Source organism: Crocodylus siamensis, chromosome 10, assembly GCF_052110815.1.
Source record: "Crocodylus siamensis isolate JL-2025a chromosome 10, ASM5211081v1, whole genome shotgun sequence".
NCBI lineage: Eukaryota > Metazoa > Chordata > Crocodylia > Crocodylidae > Crocodylus > Crocodylus siamensis.
Window position 1 is genome coordinate 69,638,376 of NC_143404.1, and position 15,774 is coordinate 69,654,149.

The following is a 15,774-nucleotide window of genomic DNA, read 5'->3' on the forward strand; positions in this document are numbered from 1 at the left end:
TTCCTTCCCAATACAACAACACCCCAGAGATCCCATGCTATTAAAATACGTTAACAGTAATTGCTGCTATCCCAGCTAGTAGGTTTGGTTTAGCTTGCTCAGCTTAAAAAAAAAAATACCAAAAAACGATGTGATCCAATGGTGAGGGCAGTCTCATAGTTGAGAAGAAACAGCCAAATGGGAGTGCACAGCACGTTGCATTATCAGTGTACTGCCGCCTAGTTACAAGCTCACATTGCCTGGTCATTTTAGGTGATATCTATACCATGCACTTGTGGAGAGAGGCAGGTTTTATGAATATGGTTCTCATAGGGAACATGGTTATGAGATGTTTGCTCCCAGCAGCGTGAAACCCTGACTGACATAATCGTTGCAAGAGCCCTGCCTCCCATGGTCCAAGTGATCCCAAATGAGTAAAGGGTGTGTGGATGCCTCCCACCTCAGACATATTCACTCCTCCTTAATGAGCTGCTTTTGACCAGAGATAGGCCCAGGTAACTCTGTGAATGAGCTTTAGGGAACAGCCCTCAGCAAAGCCTTCTGGTCAGACTGACAGCATCCAAATCCATTGCAGTTTACAATCAAGAATAGAAACTTTCAGATTAAGATGTCAGTCGTTCTATGCATTGGAGAGGATTATTTTCCCCCCAGGCCAGGGGCTGTTGGAGATGCGTAGCTAAGCATCCGTGGATTCAGTTCCCTCCCGCCCTGTGTTCGACCGAAGAGGACGTTCAGTAGAAGTGCCTGCTCTTGAGTGTTTGCAAGTAGGAGCCTGTGCTTCATCCTCGTCTTGCTGCAACGGTCTGAAATGGAGATGAATCCACTCCGCCTCATGAGAGGCACTTTCAAAACAAAGAGTAGAGTTTCATTATCGTCAGGAAATGTTTCCTGGTATTCCTGGGTCTTTATTTTCTTGTTCAAGGTTACTGAATATGTTCCAAGGCCAGCGGCCTGATGCTGGTCTCATGGCATTGAGTGATGCGGTTTGTAATCACTACCTGCTTGTTATAGTTTGAGCCACTTGCAGTGGGTCACTGGGGAGCCTATAGTCCTGGGGGTCGTATGGGGCAGGAAGGTTGCAGGCAGGGGCTGTATGCAAGAAGCTTTCCCCAGTTGCATGTGAACCCTAACAGCCTTCATGACCAGTTTGCTCTGCAAACCCATTCCTGGGCTTCAAGGTGCACTGCAGGACAGAGAGTATTTGGCAGTAACCACAGTCTTGTGCTTTCTCTCATGTGGGCAGGGCAGTCCGGGGCGGAGAGGACCTCAAGGGGAGCAGGGGCAACCAGGCCCCAAGGTGAGCGATGCCCTTCAACACGACCTGGGCTTTGGATTTTCTTTCATGTGACTTGAAGTTGAGAGGCCCATCCTGAAACCTGCTCTCCACTACAGCTGTGTCTGCATGCCCCAGGTCCAGGGTTAAGCTGACACTGCTGACTCAGGAGGTAGCCGCCTCGCTGCAGCCGGCCGCGTAGAACAGGATCGGCGCCTTTTAAAAACCAGACATGGAGAATCTCTGTAATTAGATGGAGGATGAACAATTTGTTATCCCATGCTGAGGGCCAACAGGCTTCTCTTTGCCATGGAATATGGATTAAGACAGGATGCCTGCTCGAAGACTCTTGCAGGCGTTTGGTTGCATCGGGGAAGTAAATTAACCTGATCAGTGACCGTTTAGGAAAGCAGCCTTGCTGCATCAGAAAGTGTTCATCCTTCTCCTGTTCTTCCTGCTGTCTTTGATTTGGTATCTGCTGTGGTGTCAGGTATCTGAGTCGGCATTGCTGCACTACAGCAAAAATCCCAGTAACAGGTTAAATCTCTGCTGCAGAATAGCCGAGATGAGCACGGAATAAGTGTCAGCGTGTTATAGATCCATAGATGCTCAGAGAAGTAGGGCTGGAAGGGACCTCCAGAGGTCCTCTAGTCCAGCCTCTTGCCTGAGACAGGATCACTGCTATCCGTGCTGCTTTCCCCTTTGCAAGCTGACCGTATAGTTATAGAGCAAGTCAATGAAAAACGGATGCAATTTTCAGCTAAGGTTCTCCCCCTCCTCCTTTATGACAAACTCGAATCATTAGATTAACTTGCTGTATGGCTGGGCTGTGCCTGCACCTCTGCAAATCAGGGGGAGTTTTGCCTTTGACTTCTGAGGCAGCCGAATAAACACCTTGGACTTCAAATTCAAAGGTGGTAGAGCTGAGCACGTGATGAGTTGGCAGTCATGGGCTCTTCCCTTTTGCCATAGCTGCTCTGTGCAGCTGGAAGGCACAAATATGCCTTCCTTTCCTGTGTCATATCTTTGCTTTTAGGGTGAGCCAGGCCCTCCCGGACAGGTCGGCCCCCAGGGTCCTGGTGGACAGCAAGGCTCTCCGGGATCTCAAGGAATCACTGTGCAAGGTCCAGTGGTACGTGAGCGCTCATGGCTTTCTCCGTCTCTTTGTGCTATGCAGTACCTTAGTGGGTTTTCTAAAGAGACAGGGTGACAAGAACACCTGAAGCCTGTCTACATCAGGGCCCACAACCTCGTTGCTAGCAGCTGCCATAGGGGCTCTAGTTTTTCTCGTATTGGCAAAGCACTCGATTGAATTATTTGGGGTGAAGTCTATTCTGACCTGGAGGTTCCCTTCAAGCAGAAGACCCCAACAAGGGTGATTGTGCAGTGACCATGCAACTTAGACAAGGCAGCAGCTGGAGATCTGTGGCATACCTCCCACCTTTGGGCATACACATTGCATACGCTCCTGCCTGCCTTGCTACGAGGCCCAGACGAAATTCAGAGGTATGGAGATTGTGGTGGTACCCCAGTGGGCAGAAGTCACTTTGAAGGGTGCAGGGAGGTTTCTTGGGCTGTTGCAATGAGTCGCCCAGAGCAGGGAAGAAAGTGGCAGAGTCTATGTAATTATTTTGCTGTATTTTGATTAAAGGGACCACCAGGGATCAAAGGGGAGAAAGGAGACACAGGAATCCCAGGCATGCAGGTAATACTGGAAGATGCTCCTTTGAATCATCTCAAGGATGGATCCACTGGCTCTCCTGCTGGATGTTATCAGCAAGGGGGTTTGCTTTCCTTACTGCCCTCTCTGCTTTGAAACCCCACGAGAATAAAAATACCTTCTACTGGTATTGACCCCACTCAGTCAAACCCATGCCAGGGCTGTGCCAGTGCAAATGTGCCCTGTGCTTGGCAAGTATTATGCCCATTTCACAGAGGGACAAACTCAATACAGATACTCGGCTTAGGTGAGACTGAGTTCAGAATGGCTCTGAGCAGTCTAGCCCCATGCTCAAACGGGTCAAAGGACATGCAACTGGACCCATACAATGCTTGGCTACTTAAGTGTCTGATGTGATGAAGGGAGAAAGGGAAGCTTTGTCCTTAATGGCAGTGAAAGACCCCAGGCACCTAAAAACAGAAGGAGTGTTTCAGCAACATATCCTGTATGCCCATACCCCATTGCCCTCCTTGTCCTTATATCCCAGTGCAGATCCGTAATGGTGGAAGTAGGAGCTGGACACCAGACCTGACTAGCTGCTCTCTTACAGGGTATTCCTGGTGTCCAGGGAGCTCCGGGCAGAGACGGCCTTCAGGGAGCAAAGGTAAAACACACAGCCCTGAGCTTCAGGTGCAGGTACCAAAAAGTCAGTGAACAGGAATGGCTTTGCACCCCTGAAACCTGATCTACTTCTTGGTGCCAAAATATGGACTTAGGAGTCCAAACTGAGGCCAAGCTTTTGGATTTGGGGCATATGCAACAGTTCCTGGAAATTGCTCCTAGGTGTGATGCTGGGGAGACACCTGCCAATGACCCCACACCTTGGAAAGAGCCCTGGAGGCCTGGTCTTTTCCTAGGTTCTTGGGGGAAGCCTGGTCCCTCCGCTGTCACCCAGTCCCTGGATGTTTTTTCTCCTTCCTGATCGTGTTTGTACCTGGCAGGCTCTCGGGTGGGTGGATTGCTTCCCCGGTATGGGGCGAGCTTTCTTCCATGGGGTGGCTACAGCATCCTTGTTCCTTTGGGTCTCCTCTCCTGCAAGCTCTTGTTCAGTGGCCTCTGGAGTTAGTTGGTGCAAGTCCGTGTCCTCTGCTCCCAGCACAGCTGTTCACCCCCATTTGTTAAACACACTATTGCCTTTGCAGGGGGTGAGAGGACTGGAGGGCACAGCTGGGCCTCCGGGACCACCCGGACCAAGGGTAAGAGCGCACGCTGAGTCCAACACATAGAAGCGAAGCTTGTCCGAACAACAGGAGCTTCTGCTGGTTCCCTCTGACCCGAGTCCTCACGGGGTTGGAGCTGGGGCTCTGCACAGATCCCTTCCACTTCACAACCCCCTGGGAGTGAGGAATTGCATCCTGAAGGCACATGTAGGAAGCAGAGGAAGTGTTGGTCTGCACCACCTCCAAACTGTGCCAGGGAGCTCTGCAGGAAACCACAGCACATTAGTTGCCCTTGGCGTGGCATTGGGTCCATGCCAGCCAGCCTAGGACGGATGCCTTGTTGGTTCCCATCCAGCGGAGCGACACTGCTTCTGCTTCACCTTCACTGCTGCCCTCGCTCACGCGGTCCCAAGATGTGCCCCGTCTCATGTTGGGGGCAGGTGGCAAAAATGGGTTCCCAAGGCTTGCTGGAGTGCTTCGCACAGAGAATCTCCTTTTAGCCAACAAGATAGCCAAGTTCAAGTGGAACTGGACACATGCAATCAGGATCCGTGCATCCAAGCATGATAGCATGGCAGCTTTCAGATTAGGGCTCCCTGGGCCTCTGAATACTGAAAGCTGGAATAGATGGATCAGTTGGGATAGGCCCTGCGTACACACTCCTTTCCTTTATCACCCCCTTTCTGCCACCCTGAGAGGCTTGGGCAGGGCTGGGTGGGCCTGTGGGCTGACCTAGTCTGGCATCTCTTATGTAATTACATTGAAAACTCTTATGTCCCAGAGGCCTCATAGTTGTTAGGCACCAGCCGCTGGAATCCAACCAAAATTATGAAGAGGAATAGCGAATTCCTGGTGGCTGTTTTAAAATATAATCCTATCCATTGCAGAGAGACACATTGTGTAAGGCAGGCAGGCTTTTTTTCTGTTAAAAAAACCAAAAAAACCAAAAAAAATCATCATTACTAATGACGTTGCTCTGAAGAGGGAAGTGCAGTACTAATAAGAGAGAAAGGGGAGGCACGAGCAGTCCAAAAAAAATAAAAATGCTCTGGGCTAAGACTAAAATAATCTGAATATGTAATGAAAAAGCTAAAACCTGAAGGGTAAAAAAAATAAAATCAACCCACACTGCAGTTGGGCACAACTCAGATCTTTTTGCTTGACCATAATTGAGATGGTAATGGGAAATGATATGAACATGACTCGCACATGATTTACTCTTACAACGGCACTCATAGCTGGATGCTGCACTGACATGAACCCTAAGGGTGCAGTGCCCTTGCCCGAGCCCTCGAAACTAAATGTACTGGTGTCCTCAGAGTCCCAGTGGGGAGGAGGTGGGCTGGGCAGAGGCACAAACAGCAGAGGAAGAAAGTTTGGAAGGAACTGGCCATCTCTGTAGCTGCATCTCAAAACTAACGTCTGCAGGGTTTCCAAGGCATGGCAGGCTCTCGTGGCGGCGGTGGAGAGAAAGGACCTCCAGGGGACGTTGGACCAACTGTAAGTTTCTTCCACGTTCATAGCTCTCTCAAGTGCTTAATGAGACTTGTAGCATAAGCAGAAATGAATGGTAGCAAAGTGCATTGCCATAACTGATCATCTTTGGAGTATGAAAGCATTCAGAAAAATCAGACCCAGTAAAAAAAATAAATAAATAAATAAAACAGGCTCTCACCTGGGAGCTGGCTTGTAAAACCTGTGTGCAAAATGTTCTGTAGCTGTTCTCTGGAGTCTGACAAAGCAAAGTACTAAATAGACTTTCTATCATTCAATTGACTTTATATTTTTATTTTTCACCGTCTCCCACATTTTCTTAAGAAGTGTTGATTTTTGCTTCCTGTTCTCTGCAGGGGCTGCCCGGTCCCAAAGGAGAAAGGGGCGAGAAGGTGAGTGCACCTTCTGGAGCTCTCTGCAACATGCACTTCTGGTGCTGCGCACAGTACTGGAGAGGACACCCGTGACACTTGCGATTCAGCTGCTGTGAAGCTGAACCACCTCGTTTGCCTATGGCCTCTTGGCTTTCCATTTCCCTGAGACATTTGCTCTGGGTGAAACTGCTATAATTGTGCAACAGTCAGACAAGGGCTAGTCTCCATAGGAGTGAAATAAATTAAAAAAAAAAATTAAGCTTTTTTACCGGGGAGGGGAGTTGATTATAATAATCAGCTAATTCATAACTCCACCTTGGGGGCTGGGTAGACATCTCCATTGAAATCAGTGAATTTCCATCAGTTGAGAAGCTGATCTTGTACATCAAGAGGGGACTTTTCCCTTGCGCCTTAGGGAGCTTTAGATACCCAGTGGGCATCTCTACACGTGTACAGTTACTGAGCAGTGCGAGCACATGTCTACATGTGCACACCCATACAGTGCAGTAACTATGATGACTTATGCTGAGTTGGGTGTAAATTTGCTACCCGCATGATGCAGATAGCAAATTTATGCCCACTTAGTTACTGCACAGTAAGGCATGTGTAGATGCCCTACTGTGCAGTAACACTGTGTGCGCGCTCCGACTTGGGAGTAACTTTGCTCTCAAGTTGGAGCAGGCACAGTGTTACTGCACAGTAATGCCTACACATGTGGATGCCAGTCTAAAAACTGCAGTAAATTACTGCGCAGTAAATGCATGTGTAGACACGGCTAGAGTGATTTGAATCTAGTCCCAGATTCATGATCAACTGAAGTGATCTGGGAACCTGTATCACTGTGAAAGGGAAAGCGGGGGGGGATTCATCTTCCAAGTCACTTAGCTGCTTTTGAAACATTTACCCTTTGCTGCTTGACCTGGGTGCTTCCAGGTTGTACAGGGCACCAGTGTAACCATGTATGTCTTGCCCGGGCCCATAAATAGTCAGCTGATGAAACACGTACAAAAACCAGCAAAATGCAAACCATGTCTGTAACTGATGTAAATGTAGAGCTTGGCATGGACATGTCTTCTCCTTCAGGATGTGACCACGAGTCCATTGAGGTCAAAACACTGTGATTTAGGCTCTTAGAAACCCCCTCAATACTCTTCCGTCTTTGAAGACGTCTTTAAGACCAGAGGTAGAGATTTTCTGTCTCAGGTTAGTACCTGATCAGGTGTGGGGCATGCAGGGAAGAGATGAGGTGGGGTAGTCTTCTTTTACAGCTTTTTCCTTTTTGATGAGGTTGCTCTTTTTTTCCCCCCTGGGCACCGTGCCCGGGTTTTGTTTAATTTTGTGTAAGACTGCACATTGATCCAGCCAGAGATGGATGTTTTATAAATGGGATTGGAAGGATTCAATTTTGATCTAGTTATGAATTTTTATGGACAGTGCCCATGTTTATTTCCAAGTTTTTCTTTTTTTTTCTTTTTTAAATCACTTTTGCTCCTGCTCTACAGAAACTTTTTTTTTTTTTAAAGTAAACTCTGATATCAGTTGCTTATTCTGAATGTAATAACAGTAAGAGTCAATATTCATTCATTAAAGATTCAGACAAAGCCATAAAACTGTAATATGTGAGCATATTAGTTTTCTTAAAGTATTGCAGAATATTGAGTTATGGGGTAGATGCTCTTCTCCCAGACTGCAAGCTATATAAAAATTTACCAAGGAGAGGGAGTAAATTGTGCGTCTAATCTCATGTATTAACAATAGAAATTTATTTAGTCAATGTTTCAGTGCCAGGAAAAACAATTGCCAGTGTTACAATTTTGCTGCTTCAGAGATTATTGGTAAATAAGTTAAGGAGCCCTCTGCAGAAGTTTAATCATCTCAGTCGCTCCGGTTGGTGGTAAGAGCCTGTCCCTGAGGCCTTGCCCTGTGCTCTCGGGGAACTTGCATTATTGCAGCCACCTGATTTCAAAAGCAATTGTTTTTCATTTTTCCCTTTAGGGTGAACCACAGTCTCTGGCCACAATTTACCAGCTAGTTAGCCAGGCTTGTGAGCGGATGATTCAGAGTAAGTACACCCTGATGCGTCTCTGGGGGCAGTCAGTGCTGTCCTGTACCTGCTGCTTTGCCACCGAATTAAGAATCTAATCCATGATCCATTGACTTCAACAGGCTTTGGACAAGACCCAGAGATCTTGATCCTGTGAAATGATGAGCATTATTGTCAGGCAGGAAGCTCACATAAGAGTCTCAAAGCTATGCGGTTTTTTACTAGCTTGCATTAGCAGAAAAGCTTATGAAATATTGTTTGGCATTGATGTTTCCAGCCTTGTACAGCATTTTTCTTTCCCATAGAAGACGGCTTAGATTTAAAGAATCAAGTTTCAAAGAAAATTGCAGCGATTTCTCTTAATCCATCACACAGCAGAGGAGAAATGTAATAGGGTACTAGTTTTTTTTTTTTTTCTCTCCTTTGAGGGGATTTATCTAACCTGGACAGCTCAATTCAGATGATGCACTTAGGATAAAGTAAACTCATCTTTGAATGTAAAAGGAAATATGAGTTTTTGCTGGAGATTTTCAGTGAGAGCCTGATTCACAGAGAGATCAAGTATTTTTCTCAAAGTCAGATAGCAAGGCCATTCCTCCGCAATCTTCCCCTTCAGTTCATGATCATTACAGTTTGGACCAACAATTTAGTAGTACCTGATGATTTGTATTTAAAGCTTTTTAAGATAACTTGTTCCCACATTACTTTCCATCCGAATGCCCCAAACTTTGCTGGGGTGGTTTGAACCTTTTCTGAATCTGTTGAAAGAATTTGGTCAAATGTCTTATCCAAAGAGGTTCAAAGTTTCACTGTGCAAAGCTCGATCCTTAACTGCTGTGGATCAGCTGTAGCTCTGTCAACATTATTGATGCTACTCCAATTTATACACGCGAGAATCTCGCTCACCGTCTCTTGCCGTGCCACGAAGTCTTTTGTCAGCTGAGCTTTTCATCTGATGCTTCACGCTCTGACTTACTTTCCTAGCTCACGTGTTGAAGTTTGACTCATTCATCCATGAACATACCAGGAAGCCAGTCCCCATGTGGGATGAGAAGTTGATGCCAGGAGAGCCCGGACTGCCAGGTCTTTCAGGTCCCCCTGGAAGCAGAGGAGAAGGAGGAGAAGATGGCTTCCCGGGACTGCCAGGCAAAGATGGGTATCCAGGAGAAAGAGGTATGGAGAGAGGTTTTCTTTAACCAGTGCCTTTGTGCTTTTGGAAACACTGACGAATGCGGGGCAGAATACAGTTGCCCTTTGCACAAACACAAACTTTCATCCCACTTAAGTATCAGGCAGCTATTTTGGGAAATAACTTACCCATGTAATGGATGAGCACAGGCCATCAATAGTAAAACAGGTTATGAAAATAGGTTTGCAGAACATTATTATAGCAGCTCCCACAACAAAAGATGTTCAGGCGAGCAACTAAATGAAGTGATAGAAACTCAAGAGCCGTCAAGTAAGCAAAGATTAATGATTAAAACCTGTTAAAAAAATCAATTAAAAAGGAAAATAGAGTTGCAATATATTTGCGTTACGCAAGTTGGTTTCCACCCAGAGAGAAGAGCATTAATTAGGCCCTCCAAAACAGAAATCTCTTGTAGACTGGGAGCCAATTAACAGTCCATTGCTCCAAGCTAGATTTCAAACTTGATAAATGAAAGTGGCAGGTATCAAATGTTTGGTGCTAGCCAACAACAGCAACTGCCTGCAAACTCTGACAGCGTTTCCAAGCATGACACCTGTTTAGTAATGAGGAATTTCAATGCCAGCATTGTGGATGACAACAGTGGAACAGAAGAAACAAGGGTGGGTCATAATGGGGAAAGACTACTACAACCTGGCCTGGCATCAGGTCTTCTCGTTGGCAAAACACTAGTCGCACACAAAAAGTATTAATTATTCACAAAAAGATGTCCCACAAACTAACCTGAATGTCTCCAGAGACAGGCCCTGAGGCATTAGATTGCCTTCCAGTATGTAGATGGTCACTTTAGATCAACTCTTCAGGATGTCAGAGCAAACAGAAGAGCCAGCCTCAAAACTGGCCACAAACTGTGTATGGCAGGACTGCAGATTAAAATTTAAAGAAAAGCAAAACCCCTGAAGACCAAGAAAATTGACAGCTAAAGGCTAATGAGCAAGACATTACCGCAGTGCTCTAGATCTGGATTTTGCTGAGAACATAGCCCAAAGTAACATGCAGTCGACTAAGCAGCACAGCAGAGAGGCATCGTTAATAATTAGTTATGAGGGAACAAATCTAATGAGAATCCAAGCAGCTCCCAATTCATCTGTAGGAAAGAGGAAAGCAAATAAAAAGTGAGTCTCGCATGTGAACTGATTTCAACACGTAAGCTAGTGGGGGCCGTTCAAAAGCTAGTGGGGCTTGTTCATGATGTTGTGAACCAGCAGGATGGCAACTGCATTTATCACCTTGAATGAAGCTGAAAGCTGGAAATCCAAAAAGCATGGTTAGAGGTCTGAATTACAAGGAGTAATTTTTAATACATGCAGAGAGTTATCAGCAGGTTCAACAACTGCTTATCCACCAAAACAAGGCCCCCCCCCGCCAAACTCCCTGCCTCAAAATTAGCTGGGCCTCATGTTAAGACTGGAGGCAGCATGTCTGCCATGGCATGCCTTTGGAGGGGATTATTTCCATCAGTCCCATCTCTCACACTGGACTTCCAAAAGAAAGACTCAGGCCTTGATGACATGGTAACGAATAACTAGGATGGACATTTATAGTGGAGCCTTGTTTGTGGCCCAAGCAATATTTGATGGTGTAGGATAGACTCAGAGACCTGATTATGTGTGCCTTTTCCTTTCATCTGTTGGTTTATCACCTGTCTTAGTTGCTGACTCCTTGGGGATATCCGATTATGCCTTTTCGTCCCATCCAATGCTTTCACACTTGTCTTAGTTGCCAACTCTTTGAGACAGGCCTGTATCTGTGTGTGTGTCAGTAGTTTGCCCAGCCCAACTGAGCTGCTGTCCTGACTGAGGCATCTGGGCACTAACAGATCATAAATACTAAGCAAAACCAAAGGGACCCTCTCTGTCCCTGCAAAAGTACTTTCTGTCCAAGGCGGGCTCTTGTTCTACTTCCGTGTGGTGCAGGACCCCATGAAAAGCCTTCTCAAGCCAGCTCAGACAAGTGGACAGGGACAAATCCTGAAATCCTTTCCAACACAAGACTCATTGAAATCCATGTAGGGATGAAGCAAAGATCCCTGGCACTTGGCCAGGGCATTTTCGAGCAAAGGATTGAGAACAAAAGGCAAATCTTATCGCAGCGCTCAGCAGGCAAAGCACCTCGGAGAGGCGCTTGCTTCAGAGAGACCATACTCTCATCTTTGCCCCCAAAGCAAGAGCTGCTGCATTTGTAAGGAAGCAGCATAAGAACATTTACTTTACTGTAGGACACGTCACAACCACAGAGCCACCCTAGCAACCACCACTGCGCAGTGGCCACAATAGGGATGTGCTGTTAGCAGACCCCTTCGGATTCAATTCCAGAGAGGCACAAACAGCCTTGTTAAAGGTGGAGGAAGAGGTGTGCATGCACAAAGACAGATTTTAAGTCTCCCCCTCCTTTCTGGCAATGCTTTATAATGTGGCATTTCCTTCCATTTATAGTCAGAAATCAAGGTTTATGGTTTAATTGGCATGCTTCAGCCTGCGGATCACGCAGCAACCTGAATCTGTCAAGGTATCTCGGGGAAGACACTGCGTCATTATTTCTGGCTCCCTATCATCCCCCCCTGCTTGGAGCACATGTGTGAGCATCTCCTCCACAGATGTTTTGGGGGATACAAAGCATCCTTTCCTCTCCACAGTTAAAACTCTGCATCTTCCCTTTCCTGTCAGCCCAGATTCATTATCTCAACAGCTGAGGATATGACTCTCTGATAGGATAGAGGAAGAAGGAAATTTAGGTCATACAGCAGCACCCTTGGACTCGGTAGACTTAACCTGGAATTTAAAACTTCTGTGGTTTAAGCTCCAAAATATTTGGGCGATGCCTCTCACAAGCTCATGTTCCCATGAAAAGACCCAGACTCAGATACATGTCTCTTGTGCAAGAGTGTGATAACAATGCTAGTTCTTGATAGAGTGGGCAATAGAAATGTTGCTTGGGTGTTATGACAGCAACCAATGTCTCTTGGGATCATCTCAACAAAATTAAGCCAAACCCCATTGACTTTAGTGGCCTTTTAACCCCTCTGAAAAGTGCACTGCTTATTTAGGTCTCCAACCCCTTGGTCATTCGGTTTGGGCCTGGATACATATATATATATAGCTTATCAAAATGACAGCTAAGAGCAACAGTGATGTAGCAGCCTGCAGATATTTCCAGCATGTCAAATGAGGACACAGGAGGCAAAAGCAGTCCAGACTATAGAGCAGGTCTAGAGAGTCTCATAAAAAATGCCTCCATTAGAACCAAGCACTCACAGAAATATATTGCTTTGCATGACTGTTGCATTGGGAAACCCAAGTTCAGACCCATGCCCTTTCTTTCCTGAGCTGGTCCAAGAGCTTGAACTGGGGCCACCTTCATTCCAGGCCAGTGTCCTAAGCTCCAGGCTAGTGAGACTTTCTGCAATAAATAAATAAATCAAAATCTCACTTTTGCTCTTCCCCAGAAGGAGAACACATATTGAAGTCTCCCATTGTTTTTCAAGATGAAATAATTCCTTTCCAGCCAGCCCCATCTGAAAGATTTGAGCCCAGTGGCCCTGTAAATAATAGTGGGAAGTTATTCAGTTGTTTAATATAAAAGTATGACAAATAGTTATAACATTTTAAGTTCACTGTGATCCTCTTTAACAGATACAAAGACAATGATACACTGACTGTGAGTAGTACTAATAGCTTGCAAGTCCCTTAATTATCATGGAACATAAGGTCAGCCCGATGGAAAGGCTATAAGGGATAGCATTAATTCAGGGTATATGCAGCTCCTACTTCTTATCCTCAAACAGGAGGACCAGGACCAAGGGGTGCAAAGGGGATGTCTGGAGCAAGTCGGGAAGGAGTCCAAGGACCCAGGGGACGAGCAGGTAAGGGAATTTAGTCCATTTACTTCAGGGGCAATTTGGGTTTTCATCTAGGGTGCAGAAGGATGTTGAGCAAACTGCACCTGGCATGCTTGTTGCAATACAAGAGCCAAGCAGCCTTCAGCACTTTAAGACTTCCAAGTGAGGCAGATTAACTCGAATTCATCTACTTTGAGGCTTGCTTCCTCTTCATGAGAAACATCTCACCACCGTCAGAGAGAGAATACTGCACTAGACCATTCATGGGTCCTATTCAATTTTGCAGTCCCCCTCTTCCTAGGACCCACTGGGCAATGCTTTCCAAGGACCTCCCCCTTGCCTAAACAGTTGTTGGATTGTAGGTACTAGTTCCCAGTGTCTGAATGTACATATATTAGGCCATTGTGCGTTAGCTGCATGGTCTGTGCAGAGTGATCATTTTGCCAATGCAAAGGCAGGTTTTGGGCGCACAGACTCTGATGCTGAGATGACATAAAATGAGCTGAGGATGTGGCCCATGAAGTGGAAGGCTTTTTGACAATCTGGCTCTGTTCCCATCTGCTTTAGTTGTGTGATTTGGGTAAGAGCAGGGTCCAAGAAGAGAACCCAATAGAAAATAGCATTGCAGTGGGTTTTTATGTCTGTGCTTGAGCTGGAACTGCATAAAAAGCTGGACCAGCATGTCTTGATCTGTAGTTTTCAGTGCTGATCCAGTGGGACTCCCAAATCTTAATCTCCTGCTCAGCAGGTACTGGAAGCTTTCCTAGGGGCAAGATGGGTACATCCTTTCTAGCCTTCCCCACCCAGAATGACAGTGGCCACTTCATGCAGCTCTTTTGGTGCTGGCAAGGAGAGGCTGTGAAGTGAGGAAGCGGTCCTCATAGCTTCATTAGTATGCAGAGATTTTTCAGCTTAATCCTTTCACAACAGGAAGGAAGCATCTCGCAGATAATTACCAGTAGAGTCACAAGCTGACAGAAGATAGGTATTGCCCAGCTACAGCCAAAGTTAGATCCTGTGCTGCTTCTGTTTTAGGACCACCAGGAGAAGCCGTTGTAGGGAAACCAGGTCCGAACGGGGCCCCTGGAAGTGCTGGCCCACGTGGCTTTCCTGGTGACAGAGGCCAGCCAGGGGAGCCTGGCTATCCAGGGGGCTGCAATCTCTCTGGATGCTATGGGGCACGTACCAGAGGTAAGTCCCAATTATTTTTAATATAAAAGGTCATAATTTAGATTCTGCTCTATACAGGTGTCTTCAGCTTCCTAGCTTAGCAGTCTTTGACAGCTGTATCCCCTCTGGGCTCCTCTTCAAGGACAGTTAGTCCTGAAGAACATCCTTTTCCTAAGCCCCTAACATGCTTGTTCAAGCAAGGAGGATAAGAGGGGCTCCGACTGGACGCCGAATGTTCAACACTTGGTCATTTCACCGTGTCCAACTGCCTAGCTCTGCTCTTTACTTAGATAGCCTCATCTCATTCAGATATTTTGCCCCACTTTTAACACAAGACCTTATGCCACAGACTAGAGGAACTCGCAGGACTTGGATTGCATGGAAAGGAGAAGTAGATCAGCTTTGACACGCTCCCCGTTTCATCTCTCATGAAGGGCATGGGGGAAATTCTTCCTGGGAACTGCCTGCACCTGGCTTCTGCAAGCTGCTGGCCTCTCTACCGTTTTCTTTTATAATGGCCCATCAAGGGTGAAGAGCTGTCCTGCAGTATATGTGCATTCTGCAAAGCTATTATCTAAGGTGCGGTGGCCAGTAGGCCTAGCAATAACTGCATTTCAAAAGAGCACTTGAAATGCTCCCCTTAAGCTAGACACATTTTTCCATCAGCCTAGGTATAGTGTTTAAATGAGCCAAGTCACACATGACTGGCCATGGGGAGTCTCCAGGATCGTCTCGGTCTCTTCCTCTTTCCCCAGCCCCTTTGTATCTGTAAAGCAAAGGAAAGTGCTACAAGACTTCTGCTTCAGGACAGTATTTGCACTCAGCTTTTCAGCTGACCCAGGGCTTGGTTCTCCATCTATCCCGACCACTTTAAAAATCCACTTTGCTACCTTAAAAAGATGCTTCTGCTTCATCCTCATGATGGCTGTCTCTCTCAAGAAAGATTTTTTTCCCCCTCCATACTTAGCCACCAAGCTCAGTCCTTCATCAGATTAGTGCATCTTATTGGCTGAAAGCATGAGCAGTCTAGTAAAGGGATTAGGAGGTTGTGCCTGCTAGAGCTGGGGACTGCACTTGGTGACCCAGAATGCCCCTTTCCAGTCCATGTTCCTTGGGGTATTTTCATGGTACACTGCACAGGACAGATGTCACAATTCCTAAATATACCTCCATGAGTCACACAGGAAGAAACACAGAAAAGCTTTGGTGCATGATGGGAGATTTGGAAGGAGGGAGGAGGGATATATTCTGAGTACTTTGCATTGATACTCCTGTTTTTGTCTCCAAACACAGATTTCATCCCATGATGGTTGGTTGATGGGCTGCTTGCACAGTTCTTTCCTTTGGAGACCTCGGCCTGAATCTTCTATATATAAACTGCAATTTGAACACCAAATGTGTATTCCCCCCTCCCCACTTGCATTGAATTTTTGTATGGGTGCAGAGTTTCAAAACTAGAGTCCCCAAACCAAATTGTAAATCGATTATCCTCTC

The 15,774-nt window shown here is 46.3% G+C and overlaps 1 protein-coding gene across 3 annotated transcripts in view; it reads left to right on the forward strand.

Annotated features, from left to right (window-relative positions):
- COL20A1 (collagen type XX alpha 1 chain) overlaps nt 1-15,774 on the forward strand; it is a 77,535-nt gene extending 61,761 nt beyond the window's left edge. For all 3 annotated transcript variants that reach the window (XM_090065044.1, XM_090065046.1, XM_090065045.1), the window contains 12 exons: nt 1,244-1,297; nt 2,310-2,405; nt 2,925-2,978; nt 3,544-3,597; nt 4,136-4,189; nt 5,582-5,653; nt 6,004-6,039; nt 8,017-8,083; nt 9,050-9,238; nt 13,057-13,134; nt 14,146-14,301; nt 15,574-15,774. In XM_090065044.1, coding sequence (XP_089921170.1) covers nt 1,244-1,297; nt 2,310-2,405; nt 2,925-2,978; nt 3,544-3,597; nt 4,136-4,189; nt 5,582-5,653; nt 6,004-6,039; nt 8,017-8,083; nt 9,050-9,238; nt 13,057-13,134; nt 14,146-14,301; nt 15,574-15,587 — 924 coding nt within the window. In that variant the 3' untranslated portion in view covers nt 15,588-15,774. The remainder of the gene's footprint in view (nt 1-1,243; nt 1,298-2,309; nt 2,406-2,924; nt 2,979-3,543; nt 3,598-4,135; nt 4,190-5,581; nt 5,654-6,003; nt 6,040-8,016; nt 8,084-9,049; nt 9,239-13,056; nt 13,135-14,145; nt 14,302-15,573) is intronic.